Genomic DNA, 16,797 nt, shown 5'->3' with positions numbered 1-16,797 from the left:
AGACCGCAGTGCTTGGCTGGCACCAATATCCGAGTCTTCTGAGTCGATAGGTGTAGACTGACAGCTAGGTGAAGAGTCTTTGAAATCGGAAAAAACAGACAGTGGATTATCGGGGGCACTTCGATTGCGTACTGGTGAGCGCTCAGGAGAATTCAATGATACCACTCCAGGTGCATCAGAAGTTGAGATGGGAGGGAGCTGAGGTCGTTGGTACCAGGGTGGCAATGGATGCAGCGAGAACGAGTCAGGTGTATTGCTAGGACCACAGTCCAAAGGTATCAGCGGTGACGAGGAGGATTGTGATTCTATGCGGGGGGGCTGGTCGACCAGCATATCATCTGTCACATCTACAATGGCACCATCATCCACACTGCGAGTACCGACCTCAACTATTTCTCCATCTTCAGGATCATCATCCGTGCGAGCATCATCGTCGACTGTAGCCAATGGTTTTGGGTGCTTGGAAAGATTGAAATGTTCCAGCGCAGCAGATGCAAAATCTTGCCCTGCGTCCGCAGTAGAGAAGGCGTGATTGAAGGCTGGATTTGTCCGCCACCAGCCATGAAGCTCAGGCCACCAGGGAAATTTTTCGAGCTTTGTATCTGATGGAGACATGGTTAGGACAGGTGCAGATCAACAGCGGCTGAAACTTACCGATCAAAGACTTCATCTTTGGATCTTCTTGTAGCTCTGCATATGTCTTTCCTGCTCCCGACTGCTTGAGTTCCTTGTTGAATTCGTTGTATTTTTTTCTCAGTCTGAAACAGCTTATCAGTGATTCCAGTGGGAAGACGGATGACGCAGGAACTAGATACTTACGTGCCGAAACGGGTTGAAACTGGTTTTATGAATGCCTTGGGATCCTCCTTGAAGAGTCGTTGAACCTCCAGATCCTCGTCGTTCGAAAATACAGCTTGTGCGACCTGTGAATAGACAACATCTCTCGAAGTACCACTCTGCTTCTTCTTCCGACCTTGCTCCTTGGCATCCTTTGCAGAATCGGAGAAGAGCTTGATGTGTGCGTCTTCATTTTCCTTGCACCAGGTAAGTAGGCGTTCAGTACGAGCGCTATGGACCCCCTCCCAATGGATAGTACACTTCTTTGAGGTGTCCGTACCAGTGGATGTATTGGTCCGACCTCTTTGATTGGATCTTGACATGATCCAGGGTGTTCCTACTGACAGCGATTAAGAATCAGATTAGAGCTTTGGCAGCGTTGACACCAGCAGCAATGACATCGAGCACGCCGGCAGGGCAGGTTGGAGTTCAAAACCTGCCGTATCGGCAGCATCCGAATTCGCTATTAATTCTTTTCAAGGTTCGACTTTGAGAACCATTAATAGACTTAAGATAGGCGTCACTCTTTTCCAACACATCTTACATAATCATAACCCTAACCCTAAACGCGGCCAAACCTTCAACTTGAAAATTTTCAAAAGTTGAGACTGCCGCAAGAAGGATTAGTGACGAGTGACGAGTGATTAGTACATGCTACATGCAGTAACACTATATTCTAGTGCATTAAGCCTTTCTAAGTGTCTCCTTAACCTCGAGAATCATGGAGGGAGGTAGAGTGCGATGTCCATGGTACTGATGGTTAGCCCAAGCTGCCTCACCACCAGTAAGACCTTGCACATATGCAGAAATGAAGCGTGTGGATCGATTCGCATATCTGCGTTGTGTACATCATCAATAGTGCACATAATACAATGGCCAGTGAAAATAAATACCTTTGAATTTGAAGTAATGGTACATCATCAAGGCAGTCAATGTCATTTTTCTCCATTGCATCCATATCGCATGTGCGCTGACTCGTTCGGTATCGAAATTTTGCCACGCCCCAGTATTGTTCAATAAAATTTAGTTCGCAATGAAATTTTAGATAGAAATCGCAAATATGGCCGCGGGAAGTGATGTATTCTTCGAGGTGAGATTTTTGTGAAGTGAAATCTGGTTGGGAAAACAATAGTCGCCGGCAACAACAGTCTGTGCGGTCAAGCTCGCACTTGAATCCCTCACACTGTGCATTGAGTCCAGCTGCGGGCCAGAGATTCCGCTCTCGAATGATTGTTTCCATGCCTTTGAACCAGCCAGGCATAGTTGGGTGATTGTCGCTATAATAAAAATCCTGTGATTGATTGTTGAATGTGCCGTTCAGCATGCATGGCCCATCTTTGTGGTGCGTCCAGTTCTGGTGAGGTCTTTTTGGCATTTTCCGAGCTGACAAGGCATCTGGTGCTCGTTTTTGGTGACTTGGTGCATTGTTGAACATGAACAAGCCTGTCGCAAACCCATTGGTTTTGGTGTCAAAGATATCAATGGAGTGCTCCACTTGCTTGAGCAGATCTACTGCGGAAAAGTACCCATCACGATTTTTTCCCGCCTTGAAAATAACCCGCGCCTCACTAATTTGTACGCAGTCAGCATTAATTCATGCAATGCTGTGAATTGCAATACTCACTCATCACCATGCCACAAACGGCCCCATTCAGATGTTAACATATCTGAAATCATTAATGATGGTCCCTCGCCCTTGGGTTGAGGAGTGGCCTTCTCACTTGAGTGAGACCACCCTGTTTTGCAACAGTTGTTGGCATAAAATGTTGATTCGTCATGTGTTATGAGAATGAGACGAAATCGGCCAGCTTGAGCGACAGGGAAGCCCTTTGGTGTGTACTGAATCTTGCCATCATTATCATAGATGAACATTCTCTTCTCGTACTCCTGCCATCATTGAATGAACTGATTGCGATACTTAACAACATCAGGACGTTCATGCCCATCAATGTACATGCCATTCCGCTTTCGTCCGTAACGCCAATCAAGTTTGCACAGCCACCGCTGTGCTGTCCGCTTTGATATTACCTTGGCCTTGGCACCAAGTCTCTCCTGCACTTTTGGTGTGGCAACATAGTCCACAATATCTTGTGCTCGGATGTGGCCCTCCCATTGCTGAACCACCTGTACCTGTAGGTCTGATGTATCACTTCTTACAATTACAGGGCAAGCCAGATACAATAATTACTCAAGTCCATAGATACCTATGATTGTAGGGCTGATATATCAATGGAGGATCCTTTCAGGACACTCCCATAATAATCTCACACTCCTAATTTTCGCATTTTTGGCCACCTACTGTGGGAATTAGTGATGTGCACAGCCAGGCCTCAGGCCGTGGGCCAGCCGAAGCCAGGCCTATATAGGCCAGGCCCAGCCAGGCCAAAGCTTTGGTCAGGCCACGACTTTGGCCTGGCTTATGGTTCTGAAAAGCCAGGGGCCACTGGCTTGGGCCACGGCTTTGCACACTTTTTGGTAAGATGTTTACCAAAAAAATAGAATGTGTATTCAAGCCAAAATTGGTTCCAGCATCTGGCACAATGTTCTCCCGGCTTCAATCTTGCTCCCAACATGTGTGCTTAGGTGTCTCAAACTCATCAATGTTTCAAATATACTTCCAGGAACATGGTATGTCTCTGTGCTCTCTGCAATATCAGGCATCTGATCATCCAAAATGACTGAACTAGCCACAAAAAGACCAGCAATATACATATGAGGTGAGATACTCCGAGTCGTCTTCCCCTTGTTGAACTGACCCTATGCCACCCACTATTATCTCAGATGACGAGGGCGAAACTCGTGTTGCTGTACGTCCAGTCCGCAAAACCAAACCTACTGCAGCACTCCTTCATTCAGCGGAACCGGCAACTCTTTCCTTCCAGAAAAAGGCTGTCAACGACTTTCATATTGCTGAAGCTGCACGATGCACCAAACAAGCAGAAGGTACCGAACTGTCATCTGTGGCAGGCCCTTCACAGCAACCAACTTCCACCACATCTAAGACTGCCGCTACACCACCAACTTCACATGTCCCCAACCAGACGAAAAGAGTTCGTGTTGACTTAGAGGAGATTTTTGAGGACGATGAGGACGACGATGACGTGGAGATGCGGGAAAGTGCATATATTAATCCGAAGTGTGAGTGCTACAACCTACTTCTAACTGAACATTCTTATTAATTTAAAGCATCAGCAAAAAAGAAACGCATTGAGGAAGCGGACATTGACAAAGATGTTGACAAAGATGGTATCCCCATCGATGTTGACGTCCAATCGATTGTTGATGCATCATCGACATGTGAAGGTAGAACGGCTGATATTGAACAGTTTTTCGGACCAGCATTCGAGCAGACAGGAGCAAACGGGAAGGTCAAGAAGCATCGGAAATGCAAGAGCTGCGCGTAAGATTTCGGCCATCAATGTTGCTCATTTTTGAGCTGATCCTTGTCATAAACAGCAAGTGGATATGCTATACTAATGATATATGAACAGACTGGAATATTTATGCAAGAGTAAGATACCAAAAAAACATGACAAATGTCAAAAGTGGGATTTTCTATGTTTTTGTTCTTGTAGCAGGATCCTATGTGTGTCCTGGGCCAGCTATATAATAGATCTATTCCAAATATACATAGAAATGGTCCCCTCACCTCAATTAAGGTCCGGTCCTACAGGAAAAAATTTCACAGGGGGTAAACCATCAGGAGAGGGGGGGCACACCATGCCACAGGGAATTATCCTATGGTCCTGGGCTCCTGATACATTGTTCATATTGTTGAATAGATGCTAGGAATAATTTTTCCAAGTCTGTCCATTTAGAAATAATTAAATGGGAACATATTCTGTGTTTTCTTGCATATGTGCTATATCTATTGATGTAGGACGCTTCAGGGGGTCAAATAAAGATGGGAATCTACTCATATATACTCATAAACATGTTCTGAATATCATAGAACACTTCCCCACCAAAGGGGCAAAAGTGCGAAAGTGTTCTTTACCCTGACATATGTTAAATGGTACCTAGAGGAGGAGCAGGGACACAAATAAGCAAAAAAAAGCGGTCTATTACATTATATTGTACATATATATTCCAAACTACTACTTAGATACAAGAGGGGACCTATTGTGGTGTGGTGGTGAAGCTGCAGTGAGGTGGGGAGGGTGTGGGAATAATTGATATTGTGGAGATTCCCAAATGGGTGATGTTTTAGGTGTAGTGGGGTGGCTAAAAATGCGAAAATGTGGAGAAGCAATCTATTTTTAAGTGTTGTGGGGACATTCCCACAGTACTTGGCCAAAAATGCGAAAATTAGGAGTGTGAGATTATTATGGGAGTGTCCTGAAAGGATCCTCCATTGATATATTAGCCCTACAATCATAGGTATCTATGGACTAGAGGAATTATTGTATCCCATTTCATCTATAATTGTAGGCATTTAATGTATCATTCTTACAGTATGGCCTGGCTGAACTTCAGACAGGTGAAGTTGAATATCTTGTGCAAAATCTTCATCCTCAAGAATTGATGAGTGGTATTGACCATATCAATGGAGCGGGAGCTTCTCATTACAGAGAAACTGATGAATCCAGGTCCGTATGTTGCGTGCATGATTGATACCTTGGCCTAGTGATTTCGATGCCACGAGGGATGCTTCACGCCAACCATATGACAGCTCTGGATCAAGGTAGAGGTTCAAAGCACCAAGCATTGCTGTGATATGAGAGCGGAAAACCACATCAAGCTTCTTGTCTTTGCTGCTTACTGCAATTTTCGCGCGGGCACGACGTAAAGCAGGGAAGTCTTTGTAATCCATAGCATTGAGAACTGAATCTGTGAAGGTCTCTGGACTGTCATCGCAGGGTGGCTGTCCATTCCGTATGTCTTCCAGCATTTTCTGAATTTGTTCATCCTTTTTGCTGGATAATATTTCAACAGGTGACAATTGAGATGGGTTCTTTCCCATGAATGAATCTGATTCTGATTCAGAAGATTCTTCTTCTTCCTCTTGAACAGGGTCTGGCTATTTTTAAATGATTTACTCATGCACGACAACAATGAACCATGACATCAGAACTCACCTCATGATCAAATGGAGATTCTGTAACAATGTCTTTGACTTGGACACCCACCACTTCTGGCTTCTTTTTAATCCAGCTGCTGATAAAAGCCTGATTTGTTTCTGCAATCCTTTTCCTTTCCAGAGCATGATGTCGTAGGGTCCGAGTTGAGTTTCCGGAGTAATGCTTTGGCCTCCTGGTATCTTTTGACCTCTGTCTTTCTCCTTTGACAGCAGTATCCTGTGCTCGAAAGAGGATTTCTGAGAATGTGAGAAGTGCGGCTTCATCATTTACATTTTCCCCTTCTTCCACACTGAACCCTATATCATCCTCAGAATCACTGCAGCTCGAGTCCGACTCCTCCTCAGAGTCAGAGACATCTTCAATTGTGGTTTTGTGGGACCTGGAAAGTGCAGACTGAATATTCCTGAGACGAGCCTTATTAGCTTTAGATGTTGCACCCATTGCGAGATGCTTTTTGTGGGTAATATCACTGATTTTTGCTGCCTTCTCCTCCTCGTCCTGCCCAGGCACACATCACGTGATGTATTATATAAGCGGCCAAATGTTGGTGAGTCAAGAACTTCAAAATTATTCCCTGGCATCTCATGGCCTTGTAAACCACTTTCTGACTTAATAGAACAAAAAAAATTGGACAATGAAAATCTCATTCAGTTTTGAATATTTTTTATTTCTGCTTCCTGGCAGTTCAAACTATACTGCTGTTAAATATTTCCTAGGATCCAATAACATCAGAAATAAATATATGTGCCCATAATTTGAGCAACGGCGAGGCTCTCAATTTGCTGATGTAAGCGGTGCTGGATAAGAGTGACACCTATCTTACTGTAAAAACAGTGGTGATTGTGGACGTAACAAAACCCTGACCAAAATATGACATCTTAGACACGCATCCATCAGTAGAAAAAGACCCCATACCTGATCTGTAGCGTATGTGAAAAGCATCAAGCCCGCAGAAAAGCATGCCACAGGCATGACGAGAAAGACTAAAGGCGATCACTTAATCCATATCAATACCCACCAAGGTACCCTATGTCCTGGAGAACAACTGAACGACTGTCATTAGACATGAGTACAGGTAGGATGAATGATAGACTTACTACATGGCTTGCTTCCAGGTGAGACCGAGGAGACGGTTCACTGCGGCTGCTATACTGAAAACCAATGAGGAGAACTAGAATGCATTAACAGACTTCTCCAGCACTCCATCCGTCAACTGGTATGAGAATTGTAAGGTCATTGCTGTCACAGCTGAGAAGAATGTCGCGACTGTCGACAGGTTTAGCAGGTTTGCTGCTGCATGCTGCTGGGCAAACCTAATCGTTGGTACACCTGGAGGAGAACATAAGTTTGGAAGTGCTAAGGATGGATTGTATGTATACCGATTTCAATAAACATCGACAGATTGATTGTGATGTTATTGATGTGCTCCCCAATTTCCGATGTCAAATCGTGGATATAGCGCTGCACTGCTGGATACCAAAATTGACCTGAAACTAGTTGAGAAGATTGTCCAATGCAAGCCCATGCAGACATGTTACCTTTGTACTCCTGAAGACACAAGGCCCAATACTAAAAAAAATACGGTTAACGGAGAATAATGTAACACACCAAAGAGTTCACCTTGAGATCGACTTCGAAAGCATGCATTGATGTATTGACTCCCTCATCTGTAAACTCCGGAAACTCATTCAAGCAGTTCAGGAGCGTCATGACATCTTCTGCGAAACTAGCAAATTGACCAGGAAAACTTTCGGGATCAAGACCATCATCATGTATGGGCCTGAGTGGGGGTTGTTTGTCCATGTACATCGTCAATCCATCAAGTTAGGGTTAACCAATGTTTCCCGAGGTTGGCACGAAATTTTCTGAGGGAATAGTGTAGCTGTGATCTCGCGAAATAGAAACAATAATTTTGTGAGGCATTCCCATAGTCGAAAAGCAGAGGACAATATTCCAACAGAACTGCCAAGTTGGCAGGCAGTGTTAGCAAAGTTCCGGAGCTACATGGGAGGTGAGCACTAAAAAGCATGAGAGCTGCATCTGTTCATACCTCTTTGTCAAGATTATCCATTCGCCTGTGCCGACTAGTCAGTGCAAGGAGACAGAACAACAATGTGGGTCTTACCTCTCGAATTTATTAAACAATTCTGACCCTGCAACTTGGAGTTTTTCATCCACAGTAGCTGAAAACAACTCAGGCCAAGATTGAGCGATGCGCTGACGACCACTCACGGACGTCTCGGTCATCTTCGAAGTTAGAAGGAAGGTTGGCATCTAAAATAGTCAATTAACAGTGTATCATGGCCAGCGGGGACGACTGACCATTGTCTGAAGATGCCTGGTTGCTAAGCTCGCTTGGGACATCCAAAAGACTAATGATTGTCTGCTTCCGTCTCGGGTCCGTAAACGCTTCACTTCGAGTGTAGGGGCTTGAGGTTGCATCATGGAAAGAACGAGCAGCATGTGCTGCTCCTGTGCCTTCAAGATAAGTGAGAATGGTCAAGCCTGCTCTACTGGAGGACATACCATGAAACATAGAGAGAAAATACTACCGCGTTTGCTGCAGCGATCGTCCCTGGGTATTATAGACACAAGGATCAGATCCTAGTTTTGATGTTGAAATGAGGAACTAAAGTAAGGCTCTGAAATATGCTTCAAACGGCATGAAGATTAGTATCAGACCAAGACAGAGTGTATAGCTATCATCCCAAAGTTCCTCTCTAGCATCTACTCATATCGACCCAGGTGCACCTCCATTTGTTTTCAGGGAAGTGTTTAACATTCTTCAACTCAGTCAATTCATAGGGATTCACTCGCTTCAATGGTGCGAAGTAGAGGATCCAGAAAGTCAGGTTGTCGATGATCTTGGTTGTTATACTCCTTGAACCTGCTCAAGCTCGGTGATACAATCTCGAGCATCCCTCTTCGCTGATTGTAAGATGTGAATCAAAATAATGTGGATATTATCAAAATAAGCATTAAGACAGGGGAGCTACCCATTAAAATGTATATTACAACTAGGCGAACACCATAAAAATGCACATTATAATATTCATCAAAATGTGTGCGACAATCAATAAAATGCTGACTGTTGTCGTTAGGCCATTTTAATGGATTAAAATGCCGTACAAAAACTTCCAACAATTTTTCACGTGCCTATTCCCTTTCGGAAAGGCTGATGTAAGCCTGTGCTGTGACTGTGAGTTTCCTCATTCGAAATGTTTCTCCGGCTTAATGCCCATCATCATCCATCATCGGTCCATGGAGAACTTCATTGAACATTGTGCAACCTTTCCACATGTGATAAACGTGTACTATCTGCATGGATGTCTATCGATGGTTTACCTCATAGACAGGCTGGTCACTAGTCTAGGGTATGGTAACCTCGAGGCATGAGGTCTTGATTCTTGAAGCCTTGAGGACTTACTAATAGTCCTGATTAGTCGACTTGCTGTATGTGCGACTGCGCTCTTAAAGAGAGCAGCTGATTGAGCAGACATACAATCTCAACTTCATCATGACCCTCTTACCCTTGGCTATTCTATTTCTGTTACACTTCCCGTTTGTTTGCTCCTCACTGCCGAACATTAATGGCACCAGCCTCAATACACTCAATGTCAGTGACCCTTCATCCTACAGTAACACCAGATCCTTGTGGGACATCATCTGGAGTTGCGCTGCGACTCTATTTGCATGCACATGGACTGCAATTCACCCAAATATCCCAGGTGTGGACGAAAGGAAGTTCATTGTTTTCTCTCGTCACCTAGGCTTCATGATGATAGCATTAATCGCTCCAGAACTTATGATTACCTGGGCTACTATACAGTATTTAGCTGCTCGTGACACCGTAAAGGACTTCAATGATGCCTTTGGTGCACAACTTCACCAGACCCACAGCGACTGCAGATATTGGAGAGAGTAGAGCTACATTGCTTAGTGAGATTCCAGCATCGGATAGAACAAACAGCCCGCATCTGAGGGCTCTGCATCTTACAAATTGTGCTTTTGGAGGTCAGTTACTACCTGCTTGGTCCTCCAGTATGATAACTAATTTCGTTCAACGAATGTCTCACAGAGTGGACAACGACGCATGGTTTTTTCGCGTGGATGGGTGGATTCATGCTCTACTTCGATGACAAGCTGCGAGTTACTCTTACACCCAATGAGCTTAAGTGCTTTGTTCGTGAGGGCTCTGTGGAAATGCCCATCATCATGGAGGCAGACATAGAAGATTGAAGCAAGGGCGACACATTATCCAAAGGTGTTGTCATCCTTCAGCTGATGTGGTTCGTCATCCAACTTGTCGCCCGTTACGTTCAAAACCTTCCGATGACTCTGCTCGAGCTCGACTCCCTTGCTGTAGCTGCCTTGACCTGCATTGCCTATGGCTTTTGGTGGAAGAAGCCCAAGGATGTAGGACGTTCTTATGCTGTTTATTGGAAAGCAACTACCTCTCCACCGAGCCATTCAACCTACAAGTATGTCGTCAATATTATTGCTTGAAATTGTTCTAATTCGCCCACATCTTAGAAAAGTACATAAATTCTTCCATCAAAGTAATACTCTTACCACTTGCATTTATCCCTGGATCAGTCTAATGGGCGGTGGCCCATTTACTTCCTTCTGTGCTGTCCATTCACATCGAGTTCCGTCTCTGGGTGGCTATGATAGTGACAGTACATACCGTCATCACATCATTATATTTACCATTGGATGTTTCAGTGGGACAGTGTTTGGAGGTCTGCACTGTCTGGGCTGGAATGCTTTGTTTCAGGGGCACACAGAGAAAATACTATGGTGTGCGGCTTCCCTTGTGATAGTATCCATACCAGTATCTATTGTCTTGTTGGCTAGCTATATCCATTGGCTGCATGATTTGGATGATCTTCGCAATGATATTGCACAATCAGCTTTACTCGCTAGCCTTTTCGTATATATTGTTGCACGCGTTACACTGATTGTACTTATATTGATGAGTTTTGGATCGTTACCTCCTGGCATATACCGCACAGTAGCTTGGACTGAGTTTATTCCACACTTGTAGTTTCCTTTTACTTATGTCACGATCATGACTATGGACTTCCGATTATCAGAGATGCAAGCGCGATTCAGGATAAAGTCGGCCGTGTTGCATGGTTGTGAAGGAATAACGAATAATATTGTTCCAATATTTGAACGCGACCACAACACGGTCCAGACAAACTGCAATGCATAAATAAAGGAGGAGATGGATGTATGCTGATGCACATGTCGCAAAGTTTATCAGTGCGACGCAGCTACAGTGGCGTGAAAGGGATGTGAGTCTTACTGGTAGGGGAGATATCACAGAGGAAAGTGGAAAATTCTTCCAAGACCAAGTAGTAACACCTCACATAAAACGAAGCACACTAGCCATGGAGCACAGTCGATACATCACCAAATGTGTCATGATCATTCAGATACGTGTTGAAGCAAGCTAGCAGTTAGAAGTTGTCTGGGTCGTGCCCGCATATAAGCCCTTCAATCGAAGAAAGGAAGATAATCATTGCAAACTTCTCTAACTCAGGTTTGTATTGTCCAAGTTGTGCCTGATCATGATGAGATCTTCACGATCAGATTCCCCCCACACTTCTGCAATATGAGATCAGTGCAGGGTGGTGAGCATATCATCCAGTATCTGTGATACAATAAAACACAGGTCATGTGCATGCACACTTGAGAGCGAATTACTTCTCGACGCAATGATAATGTCTGTGTTGAAAGTACCCTCTCCGCCCTGTCACAGTGGAACTCTTTTGCTGTATGAACGTGCACGTCATCATCTAGAAGCAAAGGAAGAGCGATAGACTTACACATGAGTATAATACCTGGCTCTCCATTCTTCTGCAAAATCGACTCCGTCCTGTGAGCCTGATAGATGTGATAAATCACTTGAAGGGAATGTAGGATCTGCTACTTGCCTTCAAGAAGCAGTCCTTAGCTAAGGCTGACGACTTGGCGAGTGACTGTACTGTGCTAGTCAGGGATGGCACAGGATACGTCTAACAAGTATGCGTCTGTTTCGCGCGGAGGTCGAGGTGCTCTAGTGGTACTCCTGGACTTGTCATAGTACAAAATATATTGTCGCCATCATATGATCATAAACTATGATGGTACACCACCAGTTGCCAGTTTATCCGTGACCGATATTGTGAGAAAACTATTTAGAGGACCTGACTTGTTCCTAGAACCCTGGCTGTAATAAGAGTTTTGTAGACAAATAATAAATTCATGCTGTAAAGGTCGTAAATCTGGTATTCAGTAGGGAAATATTTCTGATATCTGGTAAAAGTCAGTCATATATTGCACGTACATGACACAGAGTTCATCCAAATATCACACGCATTACATATAGAATAGCTTTGCGTGAGTTATGTGTGATAGGTTTAGAGATGAGATATCTTGCACATATCGCATCAACATGCTCGCGATCTTTGGCTCTGATCGCAGCATCTAGATATTGTGCACCATAGCTTCAAATAATATATCTTTCCAGTGGTTTTTGATGCAGGGATCGTTCAAACTGTTCCAGTTAAAGCTTATGACATTGCATACAAGTATTACAACAAAGAGTATGTACTGATGGCATCATAGGCCTAAACATACTAATATGTATCGACATTAGGCATCATGGCTAGCTCAAAACAAAACAGACAACAAAAATTTCACTACAATATCAAGCCGAGGAAATGAGGGGAAGGGGATAGAAGAGCGCCGCGTGTTTACAAAATTCATTCCAAATATGACTCACTACGTCATCCTGGACCAGAACCTCCTCAGTATTGCTATCATTCAAACATTCTAACCAGTGTTCAATGAACGATCCCTCCAGCGGAATACGAGGATCCCACATTGGCCACTTGCCCATTGGAAAGGACGGATAGGCGGCGATGAACGCCAGCCAGAAAGCATCACGTCCCCACGTCCACAGTGACGATTCTGTGTCAACTTCTGTGGTGAGCCATTCCTGAATTTGCCGGTAAACTGTTTGCCAATCGGCTGGATTGATGTAGTCAAACGAAAGTGGGAGTGGGAGAAATGATATAGTGGGTTCGTCGTCGTCATAGGACATAGCTGAGGTCGACTTTGGTGTGATGTAAGTAATAGGTTGATGTTTAAATAGATGACATATGCACTTACATTGTCCAAGTCTCCTGAACAGTGTAGTATGCTGTTGCAGTGACTCAAGTCTGATGATACAACCTCTATGACCGGTGTAGTGAATAGGGAGAGTCAGAGTTGACGATTTTGCCACGATTCAGTGTTGGTTCAAAAAGACAATCCAGCATCAAGTTTTTTCACAGATGAATCGTGTGAAACATGAATCAGAGGTGAATCGCTGGAACGCCTCCGGAGGCGTTCCACCTCTTGAATCACAGGTTTCGACCTTGATAAAAGATGTATTTTATTTGAGTGATAAATTAATTATAAACAAAAATATTTTATACATCCTGCTCGTCGCAGTCCTTCACAAATCTCTTCGATGTCTGCTATGGCAAAAAAAGATGCAAAAGCTACCCCTGGCAAAGCCCTGAAGCCTTCAAAGGCCAAACCGACCCCAAGAAAAGCAAAGGTCAAGATGAGTGAGTCCGAAGATAACAGTGAACCCCTGGTAGATGAGAAGACAGACATCGAGTGTGTACCTAAGACTTTTTGCAACCTCGGCCGTCTCGTGCTTATCAGAGTACAGCTGGACACCAGAACTCAGTGCGAAACTTCTATCTGCCATCACAGATGACCCCGATATCAAACAAGGCCTATTCCCCTCACCTGGAGCGAATCCGAGAACACGTGGAAAGACAAAAGCAGCCTACCATTTAGCGCTGTGTGTCATACTGTTCGAAGAAGATGCAGAGTACAAGTTACCATTCTCGCAAGCTGTGACTCCAAAACAGAAACAGACCTGGGCTAACAAGATAAAAAACCGAATAAAGAGGTGAGAATTGATGCCTGGTCTTACAAACTTACCTCATGGCCATGCAGAATGTCCGAGATTACACGAAAATACATGGAGGAGATGGGTGAGACGGGTGCCGGCATAACTTGTGAAGATGAAATCAACATGAATGTCAAAAATGTGTTCACAACTAAATGGGGTACGTACTTTGAAAATTCAGCTTCCTACCAGTGCTAGGGTTAATTCTCGACTCTAGAAATCATCAAGGAGGTGTGCCCTTGGTTTTTTGAGATGCGTGAGCTCATTGCGGAGTGCCCAAACCATGTTCCTGTCGGTCTCGGCAATAGCGCAACAGGCTTTGACATGACTGTCATTACTGCTGGCTCTGAATTTGAACCAAGCAGTGGGATTGAAGACTGGGATTCTGACACAGTGGGTAACGAGGATTTTCGAGACCTTTCTGAAGGTGCCACTGAAGAGCTGGACAACAAAAATACATTCGACTCGAGCACAATGTACTCACTAAAACGGAAGGCCTCAATGAGTAGTGAAACACGAGACCAAGGCCTGGCAACTCCAAAGACAGGGCCACAACCAGGAATATCAAAGCCAGCTACACGAGCCCCAAAGAACACAGTCAAGAAGCCGAAGAAAGATGAATTTGTTGAGCTTGTACAGGCTGAGGAAATGACGAGGCAGAAAGAGCTTGATTTGGCGAAGGCAAAGGCAGAAAAGGATACCGTTCGGGCCAAAATCAAGCTGGCAAAGGTTGAGTTAGAGAAGGAAAAATTGGCAGATGCACGAGAACAACGACGTGAGAAGGCTGAAAGAAGACAACAGTATATGGGAGGAAGGACCCAACAACATGGATCTCCCTACTACCAATCAGCTTCCCCGCCGCTTTCATATGCTGAGTCATACCCAGGTGATTCATCCAGCTCGTTCAATTTCCCATCAACTCAGCTGCCAGAGACTCAGCAGTCATACAATTCGTACGAAACATAAAAATTCTATTGTCCTTCCATTTCATAATCAGATTCTCTTTGTCTTTGTCTCCTCTCCTTTGCTCTAAATAGACGTCTTTTCAACTGGTCCCTTCGAGCTCTGGCTTGGCGTAAACGTAAACCACTGACTGGACCCTGCAAGACCCTCGCTCGATAAGCAACCAAATTTTCATTGTCGGAGTCAGAGTCTGAAGAAAGCCCTTCAGCTATGAAGGGATCTTCTTCTTCATCAGAGTTGTTCCTCTCACGTTCGTCGGCCTCACACTGCATTGCAAAAGCATGCAGTCCAATACAAGCTGCTACCCAGTATGTTGCGAACTGATGAGACTTCTTGTCTTTAATTTGAACCTGAAGGCCTTTGAGTGAGTGAAATCGACCCTTGAGAAAGCCAATGGCATGCTCTGAACGTATCCGTATCATTGAGACATGGTTGTTGAACACATCATTCTCAGGAAGGTCTCGTTCAGGTTTTTTATAGGGCGCTATGACCCATGTCTGTAGCTGATTGCTTCGTTAGCACAGTGACAGATGTGAACACGAGTTGCTCACAGGATATGCAGAATCGGCCCAAACAAATTCCTTGTCGTCAAGGAGGGTCTCGTGCTCCTGACAAAGATGTGTGTCGTCCCATGCTGTTGAATCGTGAGTGCTGCCAGTATGTCCATAGCTAAAGTCAATGATACGAAGGTTGGGTAGTGAGACGATCTAAGTATGTGAGAATACAATTTTCAAAATTGAATTCACATTAGCGACGCACCTGTATGTTGAGGGAGTAATTGCACTTTCGATCAAAATAACTTTCACCATACCAATGGGGCCGATCATACAGTGGGATAAGTGTGCCATCGACGAGGCACCAGCCATCATGCCATGCCTTGCAGGAGTGCTTTTTGACCCATGTTTTTGCCTCTTCTTTCTCTTCTAGAGTAGGAAAACATACTGCCTTGTCCATAAATGAACGACACAGGATTGCTGTCATTACTCGCTTTGTATTTAGCGAGACAGTTCCATGACCTCCAGCTGCCCACCGTGCGACCTGTGACTGGCTAGCTGCATTACCATTGTGTCCAAACCTATAGAGGGTGATTGCCAACTGCTCTTCGACTGGCTGCTGTGGGTTGTTTGAGTTATTGAAGAACACTGTATCGTCCTTTATCTTTTCAATGATTTTGTCGAATGTGTCTGGATTGACCCGCAGGATTTCCCGAAACTCGTCAGGCCGTTCGACTTTAAGGACTTTGAGGATATGTGGTAGCTGAGAGGGGGCTTTCGGGATAGGCTTGTTGCGTGCAGCATCATAACGACGAGCATATATGGCCCGGTATGTGCACCTGACATATTGTGATAGCCTTGAGTTAGCATGTTCAGCATTGTCATCAGCATCATCACTCAAATCCCAATCAGACTCGGACTCGGAGTCATCACTGCTTGACATATTGGCAGCAGAGCTTTCAGTAGAGGTATCGTCATCTGAACTCTTTGACAGTGTACTTTCTGAGTCTGAGCCTGACAAACTTTCCCCAGAGCTAACTGGGGTACTGTCCGACTCCATGTCAGATGGCTGTGAAGAGCTTTCTGAGCTTGAAGATGGAAGATGAGGAGACTCGCTAGCATATCCAGCAGCTTGTAAAGCACGCCAACTGCGGGCAGTGTGTCGGCGAGCACGTTTGAGTTTATTGATGCGATACTTGATGAAGTTCCTCAGCAGGTTCTGGGCGTGTTTTTGACGTGGAGTGAAGCGGGGCATGATGCAGTATGGTGTCTGCTCTGACAGTGAATTATTTATAATTATAATTGATCAGTGCATCGTATCAGAATCGTACATCAGAATCTTGAAGTGAAACGGGGGTAGTCAAAGCTGGCGCTGATTCACAGTTTTGAATCAGTGTTAGAATCGGCAAAAATTGTAAATTTGAATCGTGGCAAAATCGCCAACTCTGACTCTCCCTAATGTTCC

General features: G+C 44.5%; 6 protein-coding genes across 6 annotated transcripts; 4 read left to right on the top strand and 2 right to left on the bottom strand.

Moving 5' to 3' along the window:
* Positions 1 to 3,437: 3,437 nt before the first annotated feature.
* Positions 3,438 to 4,241, top strand: F5891DRAFT_984597 (uncharacterized protein; the record flags this gene model as incomplete). Its single annotated transcript, XM_041377479.1, has 3 exons — positions 3,438 to 3,465; positions 3,619 to 3,975; positions 4,024 to 4,241. 3 exons carry the CDS (start codon positions 3,438 to 3,440, stop codon positions 4,239 to 4,241), a joined length of 603 nt encoding a protein of 200 aa, XP_041220594.1.
* Positions 4,242 to 5,380: 1,139 nt separating this feature from the next.
* Positions 5,381 to 8,454, bottom strand: F5891DRAFT_1194680 (uncharacterized protein; the record flags this gene model as incomplete). Its single annotated transcript, XM_041367988.1, has 14 exons — positions 5,381 to 5,857; positions 5,916 to 6,416; positions 6,834 to 6,901; positions 6,937 to 6,971; positions 7,016 to 7,069; positions 7,109 to 7,247; positions 7,298 to 7,487; positions 7,539 to 7,698; positions 7,776 to 7,918; positions 7,969 to 7,993; positions 8,044 to 8,101; positions 8,151 to 8,192; positions 8,241 to 8,396; positions 8,445 to 8,454. 14 exons carry the CDS (start codon positions 8,452 to 8,454, stop codon positions 5,381 to 5,383), a joined length of 2,058 nt encoding a protein of 685 aa, XP_041220593.1.
* A 1,330-nt stretch (positions 8,455 to 9,784) lies between these two features.
* Positions 9,785 to 10,157, top strand: F5891DRAFT_1194679 (uncharacterized protein; the record flags this gene model as incomplete). The annotated part of the gene is made up of 2 exons (XM_041367987.1): positions 9,785 to 9,932; positions 9,997 to 10,157. The coding sequence occupies 2 exons, from the start codon at positions 9,785 to 9,787 to the stop codon at positions 10,155 to 10,157; spliced, it is 309 nt and encodes a 102-aa protein (XP_041220592.1).
* Positions 10,158 to 10,518: 361 nt separating this feature from the next.
* Positions 10,519 to 10,965, top strand: F5891DRAFT_960726 (uncharacterized protein; the record flags this gene model as incomplete). Its single annotated transcript, XM_041375761.1, has 1 exon — positions 10,519 to 10,965. The coding sequence occupies one exon, from the start codon at positions 10,519 to 10,521 to the stop codon at positions 10,963 to 10,965; it is 447 nt and encodes a 148-aa protein (XP_041220591.1).
* Positions 10,966 to 12,615: 1,650 nt separating this feature from the next.
* F5891DRAFT_960688 (uncharacterized protein) lies at positions 12,616 to 13,011 on the bottom strand (the record flags this gene model as incomplete). Its single annotated transcript, XM_041375758.1, has 1 exon — positions 12,616 to 13,011. One exon carries the CDS (start codon positions 13,009 to 13,011, stop codon positions 12,616 to 12,618), a length of 396 nt encoding a protein of 131 aa, XP_041220590.1.
* Positions 13,012 to 13,636: 625 nt separating this feature from the next.
* Positions 13,637 to 14,667, top strand: F5891DRAFT_889875 (uncharacterized protein; the record flags this gene model as incomplete). Its single annotated transcript, XM_041373271.1, has 3 exons — positions 13,637 to 13,875; positions 13,923 to 14,035; positions 14,093 to 14,667. Coding segments are annotated over 3 exons (927 nt in total), but the record flags the coding sequence as incomplete, so codon positions are not given.
* Between the last annotated feature and the right edge of the window lie 2,130 nt (positions 14,668 to 16,797).

This window comes from Suillus fuscotomentosus (assembly GCF_016647785.1).
Source record: "Suillus fuscotomentosus strain FC203 chromosome Unknown F5891scaffold_72, whole genome shotgun sequence".
Taxonomy (NCBI): Eukaryota; Fungi; Basidiomycota; class Agaricomycetes; order Boletales; family Suillaceae; genus Suillus; species Suillus fuscotomentosus.
The sequence above is the reverse complement of the archived record's forward strand: the minus strand, read 5'-3'. Positions and strand labels throughout refer to the sequence as shown.